Consider the following 27,449-nt stretch of genomic DNA (forward strand, 5'->3'; position numbering starts at 1 on the left):
TAGCAGAGCTTGAGTGGAACTGCTCACCAGGTATTACATTCGGATCCGATGATAAGGGTGGCTGAAATAATGCTAATGATGAGTCATGGTCATCACTGTTGTCATGTTGTATAGTTGCCAATGGTGGTATACTTGTAATAAATGGAATCTGCATAGACTGTGCTGAGCTTGCATGACCAGTTTGTGATGAAGGATTCAGTATGGCTGAAATCTCACTGGTCGGCATCACGTTATTGTCCTTTACTAGTTGAATGCCGGAACTGTGCAATTTGCATATAATGCTTCAGCAATGTCATTAGCGGATGGACTGGTATGATGATTATTGTTGGAAGAACTCATAATAATATTGTCCGGCAAATCAGCTCGTTGCGGTTGCGTCCTTGTATTCCTTCGTTTCTTTGCCCTGGATCTATTTAATGGCGGCAAAGCAGTAGTCTCAATCTCAAAAACATCCCCAATTGTCGCCTCAGTCAAATTTCCGGGAGCAGCTTTCCTTTTTGTTCTTTGCTTTGGCATTCTGACTGAAATATAGCTGTACTTTCAACAAAAATGGACCTTCCTCAGATCTTTAAAATTTAACACGTAGTTGGAAATCAGCTCTGGCAAAGTCTAATCCCCAGATAAAATTACTACACAGTAGATATTACTTAATCCTCAATGATTATCTACTGTGTAGTCAAAAAAGTTTTTATTTCCAATAAATTTATTTATAAATGTCACAAGATAAAAAAAAGTGATATTTTGAATAGAGACATGCAACCTTAACAGACATCGAGAAATACAAAATTCTCTGGAAAAAATCAATTTCTCTCAAGATACCACACCAACTTTGTTATTACTACAGGTTTAGTAATCGGCGGTTATTTTTCGTACTTTTATTGGTTTTGTAGTTTAATAAATTAAATGCACATTTCAATTACAAATTTTGTAGGAAATCCGTTTGTATAACCATTCTAATTTTGGGATTGTCCTATGGAAAAATATTGAATGAGACAAATGGCATGCTGGACGCAATGACGGTTGGTCCAGTGAGACACTTCTTACAAGAAATAACGTCATTTGAACCAATAAAAGTACCATCTCTTTCTATAATCAGAGAACTTAAAATAGAATTGGAAAATGATCACAAGTTAGAATTGGAAGGAAATTCAGATGCGAAAAAAAGAGGTAAGTTTTATATATAAAAATTGCTTTTAGGTGATTAAAAGAACACACAAAAGAGAGATCAACCCGACGGTACAGTTATTCAGAATTCAGCCTTCGGTATTCACGACCGTGTCTATAAAAATGAAAACAGAAATAAAACGTTATAAAGTTCATGCGTCCGAAGCGCTTTCCTGGATTTACCTTAAAGTGATGTCATTGATTCCAAAGAACGTAAGATATGTAAAGCCGAAAGACTATTAAGTCAGGGATTTTGTAACAATAAATTGCAATAAACCTTTTCTTAATTTTTTGACACAAAGATTTGGTTTAAACTATAGCGATCTAATTAAAAAAAGGATGTCAAATTCTAATTTCTTTCGGTTACGTTGTTCGTAAATTGAAGTACTATCCATGTAGACTTATTGGTCTTGGATAAGTTTATTCTTAATGGTTTCAATTTAAAATTGTAGTAATATCTTTAAATATTGTCTTTATCGATACTTACATTGATTTTCTATGGTTTAATGTATACTTATACAGTTGCTTTCCAGTTGTTAACACTTCTAGTGCTGCATCCTGTCGATACTTATATGTTGGCAGTGTACAAGGTCATTCTTTTTTCATAATGATTATGACGTCTTTACATTCCAAGTTCGTTGGATGTGTACTGATTGATTTTTAAGTCATGGAAACATGGTGTATTAATATATTGACATTGGGCTTAGAACACGCTTTCAGTGACTGAGAGCAGATCGGTAATTGTGTGTTTTGTCATTTTTTTAGTTGTTTTTGTGATTAGTACCGATCTGGTTTTTACAGTTTGCTATTATGTTGTGCTGTTTCACTGCTGTCTCATGTTCAGGTGATGGTTGTGTGCTTACAAAAGTGTTTAATCCTGCCACATTCTTCAATATGTATTTGTTCCATACAAGGATTCTGTAGTGCAGTGGTTGTCATTGACTGCCATAAGTAGCTTAAATCAGTCCTTTCACTTTTGAAATGATTCACATTATGTTTTTCCCAGGACGTGTTAAAGCCGCTTGAGAAAAAAAACATACGTAGCAACAGATGAAAATGAAAAGTCAATCGACAAAAAATCCTCCAACCCCAAAAATTTAAATGTTCGTCCCCTAATAACTTTAATAGCAGGTCAAGCTTAAAAGTCAACGCATCTAGCGGAGATATAAACTCAAAGCGCTTTGGAACCTGTTATGCTTAATATCTAGGTAAATATCAGGTCCGTTTTTTCTATGCAAAAAACAAGTCGAATGTTATCATGGTTATTGCGGGTAAACATTTTTTTTCTTTTTTTTTTAAATCTGAGCATTCAAATTGAAGATTATGCTCTATAGATTATATGTATTACATACGATAAACATTCCACATAGGATTCCAAGATATAATGACACTTTCAACCATAATCTACGTGTTCTTTTAAAAATTGATAGTAAACTCGTAGTAGCCCCCACCCAAATGTGTTGCAGTTCAACGTGTCGATTTGTTCATTTCTCAGGAGCATGTTTACAATGTATTCTGACTTCAGATTTCTAGTGGTCATACTAGTTAATAAACTTGCTATATATCATGCTACTTTTCTAACCAATACTTAAAGAACCTTTGTATTTTTATTGCTATTGCTACATTTGGATTCAGAAATCTTTACTAAATAGTGATACATGAATTAGTCGATTTAATAGAAACGCATCTACATTTTTTTTCTAGGCATCGACACACCCGATGGCAACATGACTTCAATGTTTGGACCACATCTTATTACAAAAATGGAATCAGTTTCAATACATGAACAAGGATTTATTTATGGAGACATTGTGCATCGTGCGCTAGAATATGCCAAGGGAGATTTCCCTCTCACAACTGGACACCAAACATCGGTATTTACAACTTCACCTGAAATGAGTCCAACAAATATGGTAACAGACACAACGGAAATTACGTCAACACCAGGTACCACCGTGACAACAACAACGCAGATAAGTCATCGAAGAAAAAAGCGAAGTGTCGAACAAGTATTGTAAGTACTAGTATTCAGTTTATAGCAAAACACAAAATAACATTTACTTTAATTATATTTTAAAATGTGAATTTAAATTTGAACTTTGCTTCCTAGGTAAATAACTTCTTGTTCAGAATGAAAAAAAAAGTAAGTGTCAAGAACACTTTTCTTATGGAAATGAGTCCAGAATTAGTAAAATATATCTAGCATTATTTTCCCCTAGGAAAACTATTCAGATGCTTCATTATCTGGCAAATTTAGAACATGGACTTTTTCAACTTTGGTACCAAAAGCGGCTAGATTAAAACAATAAATTTTTTTTACAATAACTATGATATTAAATTATAATTTAAACATATCTTTAAACTCTTCGTGTTTGTCTGTTTGTCTGTTTGTCTTGTATCTTTATTTTTTTTGTTAGTTGTTTTTGTGTGCTTTGTGTCGATCTGATAAGTCAAGACTTTTTGAAAATGAATCAAGAACTCAAGTTGCCTAGTTATGAATGACAATTTTATCAACTTTGATAGAAAAGTAAATAAGTCTGATGTATAGATTAATTTCTCTTATAGAAAGTCCTCTTTATTTTAGATTTTAATATTGGATATTTTTGCGATTTTTTCTTTATACAAAACCTACCTTATCTACTCAAATCTTATTATAAGATAAAATTGATATTGTTTTCATCAATGTTTTGTTTAATTGTTGAAAATAATAAGATTAATGTACACTTACCAAAAACTAAATATTCAACCTTACCTATAAAACATTTAATTTTTTTATGCAGCTTAATGATTATTTCAGGACAAGGATTTTATTCTAGAAAAAATCGATGACCTATAAATCTGTGAACTTTTCTAACTGAAATTGAACTAAAACACTAGTTAAATATTAAGTAAGCATGGACAAGCCAAAATCGTGTAATTCAGTGGTTTTTGTTGGTTGCTGTTTAACACACTTGTTTTTCGTTAATTATTTTGTACATAAAATTTCGTTTGAATTGTTTTACATTTTGTCATGTCGGGGTCTTCTATATCTTACCAACCGATATGGCTTTTTCTTATTTGTTGAAGGCCGTACGTAGACCTATTGTCATTTGAACTCTGGCGGATAGTTTTCTCATTGGTAATCATATCACATGTTGTTTTAAATAAATACTTTGGTCAATCATTTCTCAAGTACATTGTTTGTACTACTGAACAAAATGACGACTTGGTATCAACAACTTGACAGGATTGCCTAATAACTATACGATGTTTTGATTTTAGTTTTAATTTCGTTTTAATGATTGACACAAAGATTTTTTTTAACAAATCGACCAATAGAGAACTGCTCTCTAAAAAACGATAAGACATTTTTGATCGTTTTTTTTTTCTTAGAATTTTCTTTGTTGCAGGTCAGAAACAGACATAGAACAAATAGATCAGTTCATCTCAGACCTCCCAGACGCTAACCTCTTAGATCTTCCATGTCCATTCAGTTTTACAAAGTGTGACGAAACTGCAAAATACCGGACTATTGATGGATCCTGCAATAACCTGGAACATCCGTATTGGGGGAAATCATTTACTCCATTTGACAGATTTTTAAAAGCAGAATATCAGGATGGTACACAATATCTTGAATTGCATTTTTAAGCAAATGCTTTATATTTGCATCGCATCACTGTGCGAAACTATTAGTTTCAAATGATATTCATGCCATCTTGAAATAATTACTTAACAAATATTGGTTCTAATTGGTTGTCTTATGATGTGCCTATAGTTTTATTGGCTAGATAAGATATAGAATTGGGAACATGCCCCTGACAGGAGAAGATATCAAATACGGAAAAAAAGGAATGAAATAGCAGTATGGGTATTCCAGACCCAATCAACAATTATTGCTTCATTAAATTATGATACTGCGAGGCACTCCATACCTTTTTAGAAAGGTTAAACGTGTGGCAATTTTACTTTCTTTCGTAACAGATTGAATGAAACCTATAGCTTCGAATCGTGATGCAAGGCAAACGCGACCATCAAGTATTTAAAAGTAAAAGAAACGATGTTTGTTCATGACTTTAGCATTTAAAATATGTAAAATAAGTACATAGTATTTTTACCTCTTTTAAGTAGAATAAGTGAATACAAATAGACGGTAGTACTAAAAAGATAAACGGATGTGTATGGTATACTTCAATGAGTCAATCCACCTACAAAATAAAAACAAATATACTTTGCTATCTACTTTAGAATGCTAACAGTGAGAACACTAACGGTACCAATTGTGTTCCACTAGATGCGTATTTATACAATGAATGTCTCTTTAGTGATGCTCGAGGCCAAAATATTTGAAATTCCAAAACCTTATACAAACAGTGACGTCACAAGCAGTCTCAGAGTAGCATGACTTTGTGCAAAGTCAAAATATAAGTTTCAACAGGATGGAGAACATAATAAAATTGGGAAAAAGATCAATGTTAATAGCAATAAATTTGTTAGTAACAAGTAATGTTACCAATATAGAAATAAAAAAATCTTATATATTTCAATATCACTTTTAATCGTTTGATACTTAGATGATATAAATGAAAGATACACATCGGAATAATATTAGTCGCGATCTATCCGTCATACACATTTACATAAATTATATTTAAAAACATCGTACCCATGCCTGTATTCATGTTTAACATGCTCAGATATCAAATGGCTGCAATGACTTGAATGCGCTTTAATATCGAATGTAAGAGTTGAGTCTTTACAACTCTGATAACAAAAAAAATATGCAGACATGGCTAGGGGATAGTATTTTTATATGCAGTAAATGTCAAACTCAGTTATGCTATTAACCTTCGACACATAGCCATTTAAAGTTGTCATTTAAAAAAAAAACACATTTAAGACATATAAAAATATGATTGCAAATTCAAACACATGCATCATGTTCATTTTCCTTTAAAGGATCACAAGCACCTAGAATATATGGCAAACTTGGTGTAGCATTAGAGGGTCCACGTGAGATAAGTAACTTTGTACACACCACAAGTACACTTGCCGATCTTGATCCACCAATTAGTTCCTATATGATGACATTTGGGCAGTTCCTGGATCACGATATAACAAAAACAGCTTTAGCCAAAGGTAATAATCTTATGATTTACCTTAACAATTTGTGTAATGATCTTTAAACCCTAACTGTTAAATGGTTTGACTCCCAGGTATATCAAATCTTCTGTTTGCTTTTACCATGGTTTCTCTCGAATAACTGAACTGCATAAGGTCTTTACATGATTTACTGTTCGTCATTAACTGCCATATGCATCTCCTTATCTTTATTTTCAATGTAAGAAGTATCTTAACTGAAAACTATCATTTCTGACGAAGTATCAATAAAAAACAAACCAAACCGAAAACAAATCGATGTATAAGACACGGAATATTATTAATCAAAATGTAATTGAAGGCGATGATTAAACAATGAAAATATATATATTCTTAAAATTTCAATGAGCGGGGTGAAAGCCCTTTTATCTGAACTAATGGACATATAAAGAAAGAGGTAAGCCGCCATGTTTTCATGGTAAATATTGATGTTTGTTGGTCCTTTGAACATTTTAAATATCTGGTAAGAGTAATTACTAAAAATGTATCGGACAAAAACGGATGGAAAAAAATTTCCTTTGCACTTAAGACCAGTTATTTTTTTTTATTACATTGATTATGATTATGGAGTTTAAAATTGAAATAAAGTAGAAAATGCAAGGAATTTTATTTTTTCTACTCAAACTCAATTCGTTTTGATGTCAATGAAATAAAAAAAAAAACTTATCCAAGAGTTCAACTATCGAGAAATGTTTAACTCATGACCGATCAACGCTAATAATTTATTTTAACAGATGGGCTACGCACATTCGTGGATTAATGTGTTGTTCGGTCACTCGTTGAATATTTTTCTATATTCCTTTTCTTTGAAAAGCCTATTCATTTTATAATTTTATTATATCCTATTTATCTTAAAATTTTATTACAGCCTATTTCTTTTTTAATTTTATTGTTGCCTATTTTATTACAATTTTATCATAGTCTATTTTTTACAATTTTATCATAGCCTTTTTATTTAATAATATATATAGCCTATCACTCTTGTTATGTTATGCATTGAGGAAAACTCAAGTGATTAAGCTTCAACACGAAGTGAAGAAACATCTAATAACACTTTCTTGTTGTTTCAATTACAGGAGCATATCCTTTTAATTTAGATTGTTGTAATACTGATAGGTAAGTGTTCAGGCACTCACAATGGTAAGAGGTTATACACGGGTAATCTTAAATTATTTAGGAACATTTGAATTGAGAGACCTGGGTGGAAGTCAAGGGGCAAAATGGCAATGCCCCCGCCCCCAACTTATGAGCCGACAAAATAATTGAATATTATTATTGCCATCACCACACACACACACACACACGCACACACACACACACTTTTCATTTTGCTCCTACGCCACTGATAACTCAACGAGAATGATATGATTTCAGATTTGAACAAAACACACAACTTGATTTTCAAAAATATAATTCAAAATTCAAAACACGCCATTAGATTTTTCAGATACACAGCTAGATTTGAAAAAGTCGATCTTGAATATTACCCAGATAGATTTAAAAGTCACAACAGCCGGGCACACATAATTTAAAAAAAATATAGTTGTGGAGTTGTATAATTTTCCATTCAGATCTAGTTGCCAAGATTGACACAATTCAGAGGTTGAAATCATTTTGATGGTGAAAAGCATTTAAACATAAATTAAGAGTAAATGCAGGATTTCAATCAAACTCATTTTTGCATCAATGCTTCCAGTCCATGTATATAAAAAAAATGTCGGAATAGAGGGACAGATTTTTGAAAATGAATAACTTGGCCTGGTAAGAACTGAAAATAAATAACTTTGCACAAGACCTGATGAGAATGAATATTCTGTAACACAAAATGATACAAATGTGTACAAAAATGAAAATAAATTTCCGCAGAAACAAATGAAAAATGCGTATTCTCAAAATATCAAATAGTTAGTAAATTGATGATGATAATTTTACAAATAGATAAGACTCCAATAATTTTCTACAATATACACAATTTTGATATCCCTGAACTATTTTTTCATGTTGCTCATGGCAATTTGGTGATACATGTAAGTCGCGTTCTGTGGTGTCATAATTAAGGAAAAGAGGACGGGATTGTGGCTATAGCACGTGGACAATATCGGTGATCATCTTTGGCAGAGATATTCCGTAGTGGGCAACTAAATCATTTAGGCATCCGTAAAACTTTCGAAGATATGACTTCAATTTTACTATGAATAACTTTTAGTACAATGGCTTCCTTGTAAGCAGTACACTTCCTTCAAAGTAATCTTGATGAAGCCCTTGTGTCGTAAAGTCACTGTCCCAAGTTAGGAGAGGGTTGAGCGCTCACAAAATGTTTAACCCCGCCACATTCTGTATGTGCCTGTCCCAAACCAAGAGCCTGTAGTTCAGTGGTTGTCGTTGGTTCATGTCTGTCATATTTATTTTTCGTTAATTGTTTTGTTATAAATTAGACCGTTAGCTTTCTCAATTGAATTATTTCATATTCCTAATGTCGGGGCCTTTATAGCCGACTATACGTTATGGGCTTTTCTCATTGTTGAAGGTCGTACGGTTGTCTATAATTGCTTTCACCAACTTCATTTGAACTTTAATGGATAGTTGTCTCATCGGCTATCATACCACATCTCCTTATTTTTATGTTGATACTGGAAACGCAAATCCTGGAATATCGTATCAAATGGGAGAAACATACTCCATATATAGGTGCTGATGAAAATACGAGCCCTGGAATATCGTATCAACTGAGAGATATTAACTCCGTTTGCAGATGCGTTGAAATTTGTTGCATAGAAATGCAAAGTTCACGATGAGAAAATAGTCGGTAAGTTTAAGGATGAAATTAATAGTTGACGAAAATAATTAGATGTGGTATGATTGCCAAAGAGACAAATATCAATAAAAAGAACAAGGATGTAAAAACTACAGGTCACCGTTCAGCCTTCAGTAATGATCAAACCCAAAGCATACTGTAAGCTATTAGAGGGTCGGGCAAAGAAAAATGTGAATCAATTCGAAGACAAAATTTACTGATTTGAGCTTATCTCATTAAACATATAGCAATAATGGCACACAACAACCAACGACAACCACAAGAATATAGGCTTCTTGGGACAGGCACATAAATAATTTGTTGTGGTTAAACAAATTCCTAGGCGCTTAACCCTCCAATAACCGGGGATTTTAGAGTCACATTACAACATTGACCTCATAAACAGTTTGAGAAAAGCATGACCTTGTGCAAAGTCAAAAATATAATTTTCGACAGGATGGAGGACCATTATTTAGGATTGGATATAATATTAATGTTAGTAGCGATACAGACAACATTTAAAGATCGTACTTTAATGGTAAATTACTCCCCAGTATTCAAAGTACTAGAACTGTATCTGTGATGTCTTTTATTCCAAATCCAATGGAGCAGATGCTATCAACGGTTTCCAGACTTTGAATTTGTCAACGGTAGGGTATATGGTTGCAGATAAGAGGTAAGCTATTACACCAAGGGTTCCAAGTGGTGAAGTTGAAGTCATTCTTTTAAAAATCTTACGAACGCCATCTTGTGTTGGTTGGCTGTTATGGAATATCGGATACACATATGACGATGAGTATGTTCCAGTTTTCGTTACCACAATCTGACCTCTTTTTCTCAAATGTGACATCACTGAATGAAACTTATCACCAAATTTGTACTTACATGAGCAACACAACGGGTGCCACATGCAGAGCGAGGAATCTGCTTACCATTCCAACGCACCTCAGACACAACCCCCCGAGGAGATAAATCCAGGAAAGCGCTTCGGACGCATAAAATTTATTAAGTGTTGTTTTCATTTTTTGTCCATTCATTAAACAATATACTTGTATTCATGTTGGCCTTTTTTTCAAAAAGCCAAAGTCCGACCAATTCTTTATATATGTTAATATAAAAAAGAGGTGGAAGTAACCATAGGGACATTCAAAACTTTAAAAACTCATAAGTCGACGATTACTGACAAAGTCATGGTAAAAAAAGAAAACGACGAAAAGACAAACAAGTCCCCAAAACACCACATTGAAAATTAAAGACTGTGCAACACGAACCCCACTAAAAACTGGAGTGAACTCCGGTGCCGAGGAATGAGTTTTGAGTAATACTGATGTAAAGTGTAAAAATCAAAAGGGAGAGCGACTTAGATGGGATGTACTGTAACAGATCCTTGGATTTTTTGTGCATCACCCTCTAATTCACACTACAGCTATTTTAGGTAGCTTCACAGTAACTCTGAAACATTGTTTTGATTGCTAATGATAATTGATGTAAACATTATTACGAGGTTTCGTGAAAACCCATACGAGAAAACAATATCTCAAAGTACTAGGAAACTAATCAATACATATTTGAGTCAGCCTTATTACCTATTTTTACTTTATATTTTAGTTCTATAAATGTAATTACATTCACATTTTTGTTATTTTGTAAAATGAATGCAATCAACTTTATTTTTCCGTTGTTTAACTTTTTTCTCATGGAATAATAGCTTACAAATAATTGCGATCACGGCATCGGACATTTAGCTGAGGGCAAATATTTACAGGATATCTTTTAAATCATCAATAAATACCAATTAAAGAAAATGATTCGTAAATTATATGATACATGGCGGGAATGACTGTATGACGATGTTGCATCAAGAATATAGTCGCGACGTTAGTTAGCACCAACATGAAAAATGTGACCTCAAGTATTAATTTTTAAACAGTAGGGTTATTGCTTTTAGTTGAAATATAAGCACATGGAACCCCATTTTTGTTTTTTGCAATCGAGTGTGTACTGCTTCAAGAATGTTATCTCAAACTTAGAAGAAAAAATTGAAAAAGGGACTAACTCAAATGCCTATGTACTGAGGATCGCCTTACAAAAAAAGTCGATCGAAACTATCTGTTTTCGTTTGAAAATTCAAAAAGTATTGAAATGAGACATTTTGTGATTTTACCTATAACATGACAAACTTTAATTTAAATATCCCACAAAGTAAGTCATGAAGGTATATTGTTCTTTTTTATTTCGAATGTTAATATCAAAATTGACCTTCATTCAAATCTTCAAGCAAAAAATAACAAGAGACAGATATCTTCAGTTGACAATGTTTTCTCGGGGTAACAATCTGCTCTATCACCCTCTCAGCTATGTGTTATTTATATAGTGACTGGCTTTATTTTGATTTTGTTTTCTTTACGAATTAAGGGATAATATGCACATAGAATAAATGGGTTTTTTTTCTATCATTCTTAGCAGAAAAATTCGGTGAATCGTACAAACGCTAAGAGACTAACCCCTCTTTAATAAAAAGTTGACTTAAATGGTTTTGACTATTCCAGATCTTTACAGTCATCATGTAATTTATATAACTCAAAATATATATCCTGCACTTTGCTGTTAAGACTTTGTCTCTGAGGATTCCTGGTGAAGCTTAATCCACAATATCCATCCAACGCAGTAAGAAATTAAAGATGACACGTATGCTTATATTTTAAACTACACATACACATCTGTTTGTCGTTTTTAGGGTTGTCAAGGTCAGATATTGTCCTCAAGTTTTCGAAACTGTAATCGTTTCAGTACTGTACATCTACTTGTTTATCATTAAAAAAAACTAAATAGTTATTTTTTATAAAGTAATCCTTACAACCATTATGCATTGTAGACAAAACAATTCAGATTGCTTTCCATTCACTATACCTGGTGACGACCCTTACCATCGGGTAATATTAGGAACTAATAGGAGATGCATAAATTTTGTCAGATCTGTAGCGGCATGTGACCTTGGTTGCAATTTAGGTAAGTTTGTATAATAATATTAATCCTGCAAATCAAACCTTGAGAAGAGAAAAATATCTATATTTAACAGTATTGTGACAATGCATTATTTGTGAAAAATCAATTGATGTCAAATAATTATTAGAATTGATCCATTAATACACATATCAATGAATTGTAGTGTAACATTTTTCTCTGTTCATCTTTACACACTCGTTTAAGTATTTAACACTTTCATAGGAGTAAGAAAGCTTCTGCATTATCGTCAAGCCGGAGACAAAAAATGGCATGGAGCCCAATCATCTAAAAAAATGTTAATTCATTCAATAATGACGTTTCTGATGTAAACAATATATCTAGATTTTTCTTCAAATGCCCGTTAGCTAATAAGCAACACTTAGATGCTTACCTCTAAGCAAATACATTTTTCTTTCAAGACGTATAAATACCTAAAATATAATATAAACAGGCTAACAGATCAACAATCATAAACTACTCTTAAACACTGGCAATAATAACACATCCAACTCTTTACTGAGCAACAACTTTCAAAAATGACAATTATATTCGTCAAAACTGTCAACAACAATTATATACACTACTCAGAAACAACTGTCAACAATACAAAAAACACAACATTTAGAACATTCGTCAATAATAACAAAATTTAACCAACCTTGCCATGCAGTGCCATTGTACCATCTGCAGCTATGTCACATATTCACCAATTGGCAATTTATCAAAAGAACTTTTTTCATGCTGGGTTGTGACTGAGATGGAGATATACTTAAACATATGAATATGGACTCTGATAAAAAAAAACCATATCATACTGCATTGCAGTCAATTCTTGGTAGTTGAAGACTAAATAAATTAAAGGAGATTGCAGAAAAAGTACCTACTTTAGTACTAACGCAATATTTTAGGTTATCGTGAGCAGATTAATGAACTGACACATTATATTGATGGTTCTAGTGTTTATGGTTCTACTGTTGAAGAACTGAATGAATTGAAAGACCCTACTGATAATGGTAAAATATGAATAAATGTTATACATTTAAAAATATTTTGAAAGCATGTTTAAGCCGTGTTTCCAACAAGCAGGATAAACAGAGGTTTGCAAAAATAATAATTATCCCTGCCAACAGTGAACGAAAATGACTTAGCATAGACTGTAATACACATAGTAGACATGTAATTTTAATACAGAAGTAAATATGTTGTATATCTTTCCTTCTCCGTCTCTCAATAACTGTGTTTTAAACTTCATTATGCACCTTTAATTTTATCTTGTCTACTTGCGATTTATCTACTTGGGTTCCATTACCATCCATATTTTCTTCTTAACCAGGGATTAAAGTATATCCGAAATTGCAGGTCCCCTTGAGGAAATATATTAATTTCTCTAAACCTTTCAACCATGCTGAAATTAATTTTAAATATTAGAAAATTCCTAGTTTCATAACACATAGTAGAGCGGGTATTGTATATAAAAAAGTAAAATAACAAAAATACCGAACTCCAAGGAAAATTCAAAACGGAAAGTCTTTTATCAAATGGCAAAATCAAAAGCTCAAACATATCAACCGAATGGAAAACAACTGTCATATTCCTTACTTGGTACAGTCATTTGCTTATGTAAAAAATGGTAGCTTAAACCTGTTTTATAGCTAGCTAAACCTCTCACTTGTGTGACAAACATATAGATTTCCATTTTATTGACAACAATGTGTGAGCAAAACAAACATTAATTGTAATACTCCTTCTTAACAAGCCAATGAACAATGATACTCACTGACATTTGATGATATATATGTAGGAATTCGGCATATTATTTCGGATGGAATCCTTTATAAACGTATAAAGTAAACAATTCGATGTTATTAGATGAATCTTAAAGTAAAGCATAAAAGGATTTTCTACGTTTTTAATGCTTTTTCGTCGGTGATCTTCTATCATAATCTTTCAGTAAAGATATAATTTACAGATAATATCAAAATCGTTTTAGGCCCACTTTATAAATAAAGGAATAGGGTCATTATCCTTTTTAAACAAAGTTGAACTAATGTAAAATCAGGAAAGGGTTTTATGGACAATATCCATTCACAGCTTTTAATTAACCAGATGCGGACCCCAAGGGGTATAGAAATATGGACACCGCTGCCATCTTCCGACCGGCAGTACAACCCTTGCCAAAGTGGAGCTTCAGTTTGGCTGTGCAGAATGTGTAAATATCCTCATTTCCCGGTGGCCTACCAAATTTCCAGCTCTTCATCCCAGTCGACCACTATTGCAGGATTTACCTATTGTATATATGTTATAAATTTTCATTTTCAGAGTGCTGATTAGAATTCACATTAGCATGTGATAACCTTCTCTTAAAATACAGTCAGTGTATGAGGGTGAAGGGATATATCTTTGCTCACTTATATGAAACATTTTTTTATGATTACAGGAATGATGATGGTTTCGATGGATGATATGCTGCCTCTTGATGACGACAATACTCTGAGTTGTACCTCGGATGTAGGTCAGACATGTTTCAGAGCAGGTACGTTTTAGTTTTTTATCGAACATGCATTTGTATACATGTCCAAATAGACACCAGAACTGATCTTAAAAGTCGCAACACTGGTATACACTCTGTGAAAAATTGCGGCTTGTTACCAGGAATCAATAGTTTGAATAATTTCAAAATTGTATGTTTTGTTTATTTATGTGTTTTGAAGAGCAGCTATAGAAAATATTAAACATGTACGCAATTGTGGGGTCTGAAGTCGTAAGATTTGGTTCAAACCAACTATTTTTTTTCGAAGAGAATGCATCAAGACAAGCGAATATCAGTCAATTGACGTTGTGTTGAATAGAAATAGTTAAACATAAGCTTGTTTCTAAAAGTATAAATGAAAAAATGGATTTTTTTTGTGAACATACCTTGAAGTTCTATACATTTGTTATTCTCTTTCTATTCGACTTCAACATCATTTCAAAACAATAACATCTCTAATATCGAACATTATTATTGAATATCAATTATTATTCTTCAAATAATCCAGTTTTCACAACGTACACTTTTCTTTTCTTCATAGTTCAAAATATCTAATAGTCTGAGATTTTTGTTGTTGCATGAGTTTGTGAAGTGTATTTTGCTTCTTTGTTCCATACATTCGAGACTCTTTAACTGTAATCAGTGTGTGTAGAAAGCTGGAACTACCAATCATCCCACGTATAATTGTTTATGTATGCCATAATTTGACAGTGTATGTGGATACTGTGATCTGAATACTTTAAAGCTTAGTATATTTGTCTTTAAAATTTGTTTGAAAAAACCAAACAGTTTATTAATCTTTTGTGTGTTGGGTAAATGTGCAAGATATGATAGTCCCGAGATATACTTGTATGAAAAGAACAGAGTTTGTATTGCTGTTTTTTCCCCTATCTTACTAGTTACTATCAGGTCTTTATCCTTTACATGAATGACTTGTTTCTTTCAACTCAATAAAACGGCACCTTGTGTCACCTTCATCGGTCCATTTTAGATATTCGCCGAATACCACTATAAATGTATTTAAAGGTTCATGGGCATATGCAGGAGTTGCCACAAAACCAATTGAATAACTGGTGAGGCGCTACTACAAATACTCTTTGTGTTGCCTACAATGCGGTATAATTATAAAAATAGTAAGACAATCATAAAGCACCACAAAGGTAAATTAAATGCTTAAAAATTGGCAAAATCATTGAAGATATGTCTAAATTTCATTTAATTGATAAATTTAATAACACTTACCGTTAGCTAAATTATATATTGCTTTTAATGTTCAATAATTTTCTAACTATACTGTGGAAATTTACCAAAGATAACTTATTTTAAACAAATCTAAGTAATAAACAGCTACAACTGTCCCTTTTCTAGATTTGGATATTTCAGTTTCACATGGGAAACTCTATATAAAATAATTACGACAAAACAGACGATTTTGCGTTCCCTATGTTTTATTATCCTATATTTGGACGGTGATGTTCCTTTTGCCCTTCTTACTGTGTGTATATTTTCAAACTCATTCGTTATGCCCGTGTCTGCACTGACGTTTTAGAATTCAATAAACGTAATCCTTGTATACCAGATTAATGATTAAATCCTGAATTCCGTTACTACAAATGACTAAAAACTTTAATAGATACAAAGATTGTATTTATAGTTTGAATGAACCTGTAGAAACTTTACAACAAATGGGATATCACATTTTGATCTTTACAAAGATTTTCTTAAAGAACCCATCAATTTAGATACGATCCACGTAAACTCATTGATCCTTTAAATAAACTTATTCTTAAAGGATATCAATTTAGCTGTAATAAGGTCTTTGTCTGCATCGGTACTGATTTGTTTTCAAGTCATATGGAACCAGTTTTTAAAATTATAATGTTAAGGAAATTATTGAACAAAAGTATGTATATATGCTAAACTAAGCCCTTTTTGCACGAATTTTTACATTTATTACGAATCCATTTCATATACACGACAAAAATATTTCATTAAGTGAATACTTTCCCTGCTAATTAAATTGCTTTGATTGCCGACGTTTACCGAACGTCACCTTAATAAAAAAATCAACACATAATAATAATCATGCACCACGTGAGAAATAAGCGAGAGGATCGACATGCAAAGAGTGATGTTTCTTTATTTTCCTTGCGTTTCTATTTGTTAATTAAACTTTGTCATAACAGTTGTTAAATTATTTGGTGTATTAATTTTTTTTCTTTAAGAATAAATTTACACTATCTAACTTTCACGTTTGTTTACCTTTTCTTTCATCATGGGTTTCCCTCGCATTTGCGCTTTGCGGTTCCCAAAATACTAACGAGAAGTCTTGTGGTTAAGGTCACTGCATACGGAAAAGCAATCGAGGAATTAGAGTACGGGAAGACAATAATTCAATAGCAGTACATTTCTGAAAATTTTGATTAGATAAAGGATTTTTTTAAAAGAAAGTCCATGTACACGTGTTTTGTTTTAGTATAAATTGGCCATTCAAGTACTAGTATATTATATATGTTCAACTTCTGTTTCAAATTTGAAGTATCCTATGATTTTCATAAATTAAAACATACTAGTAACAAAATATGTTCTGTTATCATGAATAGTCTTCATCCTGTCGATACTATGTATTTATATTTTGGCATTGCACAAGGTCATGCTTTTCTCTGACTGTTTAAGTCGTCATTATACCAAGTTTTGTTGGATGTGTATTGATTGATACTTAAGTCTAGGAAAACATGATTTATCTATAGCTTTCAGTAGCTACGAATGATAGGTGCTTTGTGTCTTATATATTTGTGTTAGTTGTTTTGTGCTTCTTGTCAATTTGATTAAGCAAGCCAATTCAATTCTAATGTTTACAGTTTGTGTTACACCACTACCCAAGGTTAGGGAAGGGTTGAGCCCTCACAAACATGTTTAACTCCGGTCAATTCTTTATTCTTTGTTCTTTGTTTGTTCTAAGGCAGTAGCCTGTAATTCAACGGCTGTCGATGGTTGATGTCAAATTGGTTTTTCGTGTATTATTTTAGTATGATTTTCCGCAATATGAATATGAAAAGTAATCCATAGAAATGGAAATTTATATTCAGTAAAAAGATTCTCTGTTTGTAATTAAGGCTTTGTATAAACATAAAGGCTATCTTGTGGAGATTTGTCTCATTGGCAATCATACCATATTTTTTTTTATATATACACAAAATCCTTATAAAACTACAAGCATACATTCGCATTCTGAATTCTGCATGCAATTATAAAATATTTATGTAATGAAATAGTAAATTTCATTTTATTTTCTAATTTAAAATTATCATTTTCTAATTTGTAATATATCAGGTTAAATCAATGAGACATTGCACATGATCGAGTACTAGAAAATGATTATCTTGATGCAAAAAAAAATACTCTTTCCGCAAGCTTTTTATATTATTTTTTTCTCTACGTCACAGGTGATGTGCGGGTTAATACACAACCCGCGCTTAGTTCCCTACACAATATATGGGTAAGAGAGCACAACCGAATTGCCCAGCATTTCAAAAATAGCCCCGAATGTTACAACTGGACTGGACAAAAAATTTTTGAGGAAACTAGACGCTACGTTGCTGCAGAAATTCAACACATCACCTATAATGAATTTTTACCAAAACTGTTAAGTGAAGAAATCCGTGAACAGTTTGGTCTGGTACCATTATCGGATGGATATTTCACAGACTATGACCCAAGCGTGCGACCAATGATCCGAAGTTCATTTTCAACGGCAGCATATAGAATGGGACATAGTTTAATAAGAGATAAGTTTTTCTTTCCTAACAGTGCTTTTGATCTTCACGTCCATTTGAACAAACCTGATTTATTATACGAACCTAATGGTATAGAGCGTTGTACACGAGGTATGTATGAAAATAAAGCACAAAAAATAGACGAGAAGATAACGAGAGAAGTCACTTGGAAACTGTTTGAAACAATAGCAGGAAATGGTGGGGACTTGGCGGCTTTCAATATTCAGCGTGGTCGTGATCATGGACTTCCGTCATACACAACGTGGCTACACTGGTGCACAGGGAAATCAGTCGAAACTAATAATTTTAACCCAGGTGTAGAAGGGGGTCTTTTTTATCACAGTGCAGGAGCCTCGTCAAAGCTGAATAGAGCTTATGCGTAAGTAATTAAACCATTAGTAACAAAATTTTTCAAAACTGAAAAATAATAACCTGATAAAGGTATCATTGTAAACTGTTTTATTCAAATAGAATAAAAAAATAAAAAATCCGTCTAACATAAGACTGAAGTGGTAGCTAAGACAAAGCATTACAATGTAGTTAAAAACTACCTATAGAGGAACAAAAGATACTAAAACATTATACCTTAATTTACTGTCAACCAGGATTCTTTTTGTGCAGTTATAATCAAAAATACAACTGTAATACAAATTTCTGTTTATTGATCCAATTATGCAAGATTCCAGTTGGTTATAATCCATTTTGAATTTGCATGTGTCATTGATCAAACAAATGACGATGACTTATAATTGCGAAGGAAATTGAATGGTGTACATAATCATTTATAAATCCCGGCAAGGGAAGAACAAAAATTTGCGGAAAAAAGATCTAACATTGTTGGGCTGTTATTCAGACGAATTATACAGAATGTGTTTTCAGCCTTGTATCACCATCACTGGTGATCCGATGGATAAAATCTGTCGTAGAGTTGTCACTGGTTCAGACGAACTTAAATATATATATGTATACAATTGATACTACAAATTACCCTTATAGTATAATAGCTAGTATTTTTATTCGCCCGTCAAAGAAGGACATATTATGGCTTATAATTGTCTGTCCGTCCGTCTGTCAACACTTCGTTCGATAAATCAAATATTTTTTACCCATTTTCATGTAATTTAACACAACATTATGATTGATGGAGAAAAGCTCCTTTGTAATTTGAAAAAAATGGCGTTGATGCGTCAGAAAACTGGGACTTTAACCGTTTAAATAAAGGCATTTTTTCACATATCGCACACTCACTTCAGTGTTCCTGGATTGAAATTTGACATAATTGGTGAACATAACAAAAAAGTGATAAAAACAAAAATATTCCGAAATTTCATTCTAGAGTTGTACGACTTTGGCTCAGATAAATAAAAGGTTTTCTTTAAAATATCATGCACTAGTATGCTTTGAACTTAACACTGTTATTGTTGACTCGCTTTTGATTTTGAAAATTTTGTGGTTTGTCATTCCAGAGTTATGGAACTTTTAATAGTCGTATTTGACAAAATATTTATACACCTAAGAGCATCTACCTTCAGACATGTTTTTCTACAGCGTCATTTCATTTGCTTCTCCTTAAATGTCTTTTATTTACCACATTGTGTTATTACAAGAGCTTAAATATACACTATAAGGGCGTATCACGTGTTTTTGGTACAAGCAGCTGCTTATCTATATTGTACACCTTTTGTCGTTGATGCCATATCTTCTGTTTGTACCTGATAATCAACAACCAACATATATATTACCTTTTATAGGTTCACTTGTGATATAGAATTGTTTCCTGGAGGTATATCGGAAGATCCTTTACCAGGCAGCAGACTAGGACCAACATTTACATGTATACTAGCTTTGCAGTTTAGAGCTCTTAAATATGGTGATAGATTCTTCTATGAGGGGAATACTCCACTGAATCCGCATCCATTTACACCACAAGAACTTGTTGGTTTCCGTCCAATAACAATGGCAAAGATAATATGTGAAAATACTAATATTGAACAAATACCACTAGATGTATTTTTAGAACCTTCAGAAAGGTAAGTTAGTCTTCAGAGTTCGTATTTAAAAAAAAGCATAGAACCCCGCCTGAACTAAAAACGAAAACAAACTAACAAACTAACAAATAAAAGAAAAAGAAAGGAAGGAAAAACCACACATGGCTGAATGAAATGATCTTGATTACGTTTCTAGCATCTCCTCATATTTGTAGTTATTAAGTGACAATGTTCACTGTTTTCGGTTTTTTGCAAACACTGTGCATTAATTAGATTCATTCGTTATACTAGAATATAAAATGTGGGATCACATGCGCATATCTCAAAGTAAATTCCTTTCTATCGAAACCAATGACATTTAATTTCTATTTTCAGCAATCCGCTTATGAATTGCACGGACCTTCCCGATATCTGTTTCCCTAAGAATGGTGGATGGGGCGATTGGAAAGATAGTTGTTGCAGTAATTGTTGTACCAGACAACAATACCGATCATGTGATAATCCTCCACCAAATGAATGCGGAAAACAATGTGACGGATGCAATTTCAGATACAAAAACAAGTGTCACTAGGCGAAGGACACGGAGGCTGCTGTCACTACGGTGGCCATTGACATGGGGGATGCTATCACTTTCATGACCATCAAGATGGCCATTAGGTTCTTCATCTTGTAAACAGTAGAATAGGATAACCCTTCTAAAAAAATTCTAGTAAAGTAAATCATTTGGTAATGTTACCCATTTTCATAATTGTAGAAGTGTAACGTTAAAACGTTATTTTTTTAACGTGAAACTTTAAAAGTATGTAAGTATGCTAAAACATGATTGTAACTCCATCAGGAAAAGCTGACCATAGACAATTTTGATTGGTCTATTAAAACCCTTCTTGTTTGTAAGCTCTCTGACGTTTTATATATTTTTTACTTTTTAAACTTTTAGTCAAGAACGTAATTGATAAAAATTATTCTAGGAACACGTATTGTTTGCAAGGAAATATCATTTGGTCTTTGTTAGATTTATCAGGTAACATATTGTGACCTGACCGATATATTTGAAACACACTGAAAGATTTGACAAGGAAAAACCTTAAAAATGCTTAACAATGAATATTAGCCTGTTGTGTGAGTAGGTCTCAATTGCTGGATTGACAGCGAAATGTAAGAGTGATACTACTTAACTTTAGTAATTATATCAGTCTAAACGTTTCAAAATTGTTACTAGTATAAATCAAATTGAATGTTTTAATCCAAACTTTATTTCATAGTGCTTGATATCATGATTTATGTAACATACCTATTCGTTTTGTATTGTGTCAATTGTTTTTTTTTTCGTATGCTAAGTAATTTTTTCAGTTCTTCTTTAGCTTATTTCTTATCAAAGTACACTTAATTTCATTTTTATGAACATTACTTAACAAACAATTTAAAAAATAAAATCAACTGTATAAATGATGAAAACTGTAATTTTATTTTTCTTGTTACTTCCGAGATAACATGATTGTGATAATCATTCAGTGCCTTTCACTGTTGTACAGTGTACATTGTAAGAAACAGGAACTGCTGACCCTTCCGAAGCAACCGAGTTTAAGACATTTCCTGGTTTGATTCGTGTTCCTCAAAGTCTGGTTTTCTATGTAGTGTTCTTTGGACTGTTGTTTGTCTTTATCCTATAAGTTCAAGTTTTTTTTTTTCAAGTTCTAAATCTTTATTGTAAACTCTCATACACATAAAGTGTTACAAGAGAGTTGATTAATTAATTGTTGGTTGCTTAAAGTCTAGTGGCAAATATTTCATGCATGTTCACGACGAGAACAAATTACCAATAAATGCATTAGGAGTGTACTGTGATAGAGGCCGTCCTGGGTGAAGATCGGGGAAATTTTGACTAAATTTTTATTCTAAATTCCTCTAAAATATAGCTATATTATTTAAATCCATAATATTACATAATTAAAATACATTTTATATACAGATGGATAGCGTGTAATATGTTGGAACTTACTTTATTATAAGACACCTTTATGTATCAGAGTTGTACATATACTGATACAAGTTTGTTGTGTTTTTATAGTATTTATAGATAAGTCTGTTTGGTTGGATATATATAGAAATAAGGAGATGTGGTGTGATTGCCAATAAACAACTATCCACCAGAGTTCAAATAAAGTGGATGTTAGCAATCAAAGGCAACCGCATGCTATTCAATAATGAGCAAAATCCATACCGTATAATCGGATATAAAAGCCCCCCGGACATGAAAAATGTGAAACAATTCAAATGAGAACACTAACGACTAATATATAACAAAATAATTTACGCCAAAAAAATATGACAGACATGTACCAATGACTACCACTGAACTACAAGCGCCGGTCTTGGGAAAGGCACAGAAAGAATGTGGCGGGCTAAAACATGTGTGTGAGCGCTCAATCCTCCCCTAACCTAGGTCAATTGTGTAACAGCGTAACAAATGAACAAACTGTAAACATCAGTTGTAATTGGCTTAACTGAAAAGATCGGTAGTGACCGTACGAGGCACAAAACAACTAACCTAAAACAATAGACACAAAGCAACGCAATCAAAGCACTCTAATCTAGTTACTGAAAGCTAGTTCAAAGCCAGTTACAACTAATTAATAAATCATGTTATCCCAGACAGATATAAAAGAATACGGGTAGAATTTCATGCACGGATTGTTTAGAAGTCGTGAAAAGCATTCGAGTCATTGCAGTCAAGTGTGCAAGAGGTTTTTGGAATTTCTTGCGTTTTGGTATAATCAATCTAGCATGGAAAACTCTTAAAGTGAAGAGACTATTTCAAATACCAGTAGAGAATCATGAGTAGTTCATGAAGAGCATTAACAAGCCAAAGAGGTTGCTCAATCAACTTTAGGTCTTTTTAAGGACTATTTAGAAAACAGAATATGAATTTTAAAGCGCGAGTTGAAAGAAGAAGCGGCAAGCAAATTTAATAAAATTTTGAAAAAGCTAAAAGCAGATCATTCTTATAAATTTAAGTTTGAAGGGTACGAAGTTCAGTTTGAATTTAATTCTGACATTCACCACGATATATCTAGGATCAAACACAGATGTGGAATAGGCAAGAAATATTTTTTCAGACGATCTCACATCAGATACCGACGATGAAAAAAATCAAGTCAGCAGAAAGCCGTGCTCTCAAAGCGAAAAAGAAGCTAATGCCCCTGGTTGTAATGTTCTTTGCTACGAAAAAATCAACGATGAGCCTTTATCCACAGACATCCGTTTTGGTTATATTGCTAGATGTCCTTTAAGGTTGTTTGCTGTTGTCTCTTTGGCATGTATCTTTCATCTTCATCTGCTTATTTTACATGCAAAGAAGAACATAACAAGCTGCTTTTTCAAATATCAAGCAATATGTAAGCATCAAGAAGTCAGACCATGCCACCCATAAATTGAGTCATTCGGCTCATTAGAAGATCAAATATTTTGATAAAAACGGCTTATGTAAAACTTTTTTCGAACTTTTAAAATTTTGAATTATTAATGTCGGCAATACGTTAGAGATTACAATTACAGCTTGCATTTGCATTATCAGTTCATATATTCTTCGTTGTTGGTGCGCTATCGTATCAAAACTATAATAGTACGAGTTTTTTCCTTTATTTCAAAATTTAAAGTAAGATTATGCATTATAAAATATTACCTAAATTTGTTTTGATAAAGTGAGTAGTACAAGATGGATTTTTTTTAGCTATTTTAGAAACGTGTTATAAAATCCAACAGATTATAAAACAGAAAAGTTAAAACATCCTGCTTATGTTCTTTGTCTTGGCAGTAGATTTATAATGCTAAGATCCAGTATGTAACTTTGTCAAAACAATATTTTTTTAAATTCATTTTTAATATTTCATGTACACATGGTAAAGAAAAGTGTTAAAATATAGCAATTAATTTATGTTAAAAATGAGTATGCGTGAATTAATTCATCGCTTCCTTAACTTGTGAAAAACAGATAAATATTATATATTATAAGCATGTTTTTTTTCGATCTGTAAAGAATGATAATCAAAGTAAAGGAAAACGTAATAGCATTAAAAAATTAAAAGAAGTTTAATATTTACGAATCCGGCATAAGAACAGGCAGAGAGCCAATATCCAATCCTTTGCAGACAAATGCATAGGTAGGTATAGTGTCTGGCGAAGATCGTGTTTTTCGAATGAATCGATCCACTTTTTTCGAGTGTAGATCAGGTTTTTTCCGAGTGATATTACATGCGATCAGATCAGTTTACTGCTATTTCGCGTATATCATAGTTTTATTAATGACTATTCATCTTATTCTGAATACTAAACATGTTTTGAGCACAAACGACTCACAATTTCCTTGAAGTTCACTAATAATTCAGTGTTTTACATTGTCTGTGTTTTTTCGAGATTAACATTTAAAACGTCCTGGTTTTTCAAAGAAAATGTGAATAAGAAAGAAAGCATTTTTGGGCTTAAAAACGATTTTTTTTCTAGTTTGTAACTGTAATTTAGCGAAAGGCAATATTATATAAAATATTCCTAATTCATAAGTATCAAAACATATTACTATGTTGGTCAAATTTAACTTTTCAATTTAATTTTCTTTGTAAAACAGTCTTTTGAACCGAGAACAGAGGACTCATAATCTTTTCAACATCATTTCATGCTACAATATTTTTTACAGTAAATAATAGTTTATGATTTATATATATTACAGTGGCGAGACCTGAAGTTTTAAAAATAGGGTTAAGAAAAGAAAAGGACAGAAGTTAAATGCAATATACCACAAATATTCTACTAAGAGAGGATTTGGACCAGCCAAGCCCCCCCCCCCCCCCTGGCCCCAACAAAATCACTTAATCCGCCCCTGTACTATTTTCGATTGACAATAAATTTTGAATTGAATGGAATATATAATAAACAATGATATAAACAATCTATAAGCTTTAATATGATCCTTTTGAAATAATAATAAGAAAGATTTAAAATTGAGAATGGAAATGGGGAATGTGTCAAAGAGACAACAACCCGACCATAGAGCAGACAACAGCCGAAGGCCACCAATGCGTCTTCAATGCAGCGAGAAACTCCAATACCCGGAGGCGTCCTTCAGCTGGCCCCTAAACAAATATGTATACTAGTTCAGTGATAATGGACGTCATACTAAACACCAAATTATACACAAGAAACTAAAATTAAAAATGATACAAGACTAACAAAGACCAGAGCCTCCTGCGGCGGGGTTAAACATGTTTTTTGAGATCTCAACCCTCCCCCTATACCTCTAGCCAATGTAGAAAAAAAAACGCACAACAGTACGCACAGTAAAACTCAGTTTAAAAGAAGTCCGATTCCGATGTAAGAATAGGAAACAAAAGAAAATAAACAAAATGACAATAATACATAAATAACAACAGACTACTAGCAGTTATTGACATGCCAGCTCCATACCTCAATTAAACTGATTGAAAGATTATGTCTTCATCATATGAATATCAGGCACAATCCCTCATGTTAGGGCTTTAGTATTATACCATCATAAAATATATGAGAAGAACATAACCCGTGTCATGCCAACAACTGGTTTTAGAATAAATGTTTGTATACAATAGCGTACACCTCGTGTATTTAATTCATGTATTTCACAGAGTCCCGTAGATGTACATTGGTAATTGTAATGTCTAGATAGAGATCCGCATTTTTCATATTTTAAAGCACTGCATACTGATGGAAATGAAACTATCATGGTGTTTTATTGCTGTGTGACCAATTATAACAAACGCTTGATCATACTCCTCATCACAGTAGTAGCATTTAAAAATTGTTTTGTTTTCCATTCATTGAACGATGAAACAAATTACCATCAAGACAAATAGTAAATAAAACATTTAGAATGTATTTTCTGTTAAAAAAAATACACATACCCGCTTAACATACGCAATGTACGTACGTCTCAATCCATTATACTGCTTGATATTTTAGTCTTGGAAAACATGATTTATTTATTAGTTGAAACTGGCTTTGAACTAGCTTTCAGTAACCGAGAGTACTCTTATATCGATAGTTTGTATCTATTGTTTTATGTTAGTTAGTTTGTTTGTGCTTCGTACCGATCTATTGAGTAAAGACATTTGTAACTGATTTCTGCAGTTTGTTCTTATTTTGTGCTGTAACACTACTGTTTAAAGTTAATTGGGGTTGAGGGCTTACAAACATGTTTAACCCCAGCCACAATCTTTAAATGCCTGTCCCAAGTCAAGAGCCTGTAATTCAGTGGTTGTCGTTGGTTTACGGTGACCTATATCTACTTTTATCTTCGTCATTGTCTCATTGGCATTCATACCACATCTCCTTTTCTTTATATATATATATATATATATATATATATTATATATATGACTGTGCTCACATTAATATTGTTTACAATACGAATATTAAATGTATGATATCAATATTTGGTTGAATCGTCATTGATATACGTATGTTTGGATCGATACAACATGTGTACCTGGGCGTTGACTTTTTGGATAGTTCCACCATATTTACACGGGCTTGGACATGTTTGATCTTTCCAAATAACATAATCTTTCAATCAGTTTAATTGAGGTCTGGAGCTGGCATGTCAGTAACTGCTAGTAGTCCTTTGTTAATTTATGTATCATTGTCATTTTGCTTAGTTTCTTCTGTTACCTATTCTGACATCGGACTCGGACTTCTTTTAAAATGAGGTTTACTTCTGTGTTGACATGAATTATCACTGACATGGTCATAATTATAAATTAACTGTTTACAAAACTTTACATTTTTGAAATACTAAGGCTTTTCTACCTCAGGAATAGATAACCTTAGCTGTATTTGGCAAAACTTTTAGGAATTTTTGGTCCTCATACTAACATAAAACAATAGATACAAAGTATCGATATAAGAGTACTCTCGGTTACTGAAAGCTAGTTCAAAGCCAGTTTCAACTAATAAATAAATCATGTTTTCCCAGACTAAAGTATCAAGCAGTACAATGAATTGAGACGTACGTACATTGCGTGTGT

The 27,449-nt window shown here is 32.6% G+C and overlaps 1 protein-coding gene across 1 annotated transcript in view; it reads left to right on the forward strand.

Moving 5' to 3' along the window:
- The window catches only part of LOC127735154 (peroxidasin homolog), a 30,694-nt gene extending 8,840 nt beyond the window's left edge, over positions 1–21,854 (forward strand). The window contains exons 2-12 of the mRNA XM_052245251.1: positions 932–1,167; positions 2,869–3,178; positions 4,554–4,765; positions 6,103–6,282; positions 7,380–7,419; positions 11,973–12,106; positions 13,012–13,116; positions 14,541–14,636; positions 18,080–18,788; positions 20,161–20,439; positions 20,773–21,854. Of these exons, the coding sequence (XP_052101211.1) occupies positions 932–1,167; positions 2,869–3,178; positions 4,554–4,765; positions 6,103–6,282; positions 7,380–7,419; positions 11,973–12,106; positions 13,012–13,116; positions 14,541–14,636; positions 18,080–18,788; positions 20,161–20,439; positions 20,773–20,968 (2,497 nt within the window). The 3' untranslated portion in view covers positions 20,969–21,854. The remainder of the gene's footprint in view (positions 1–931; positions 1,168–2,868; positions 3,179–4,553; positions 4,766–6,102; positions 6,283–7,379; positions 7,420–11,972; positions 12,107–13,011; positions 13,117–14,540; positions 14,637–18,079; positions 18,789–20,160; positions 20,440–20,772) is intronic.
- The last annotated feature ends 5,595 nt before the right edge of the window (positions 21,855–27,449 follow it).

This window comes from Mytilus californianus, unplaced genomic scaffold (assembly GCF_021869535.1).
Source record: "Mytilus californianus isolate M0D057914Y unplaced genomic scaffold, xbMytCali1.0.p SCAF_3, whole genome shotgun sequence".
NCBI classification, from domain to species: Eukaryota; Metazoa; Mollusca; class Bivalvia; order Mytilida; family Mytilidae; genus Mytilus; species Mytilus californianus.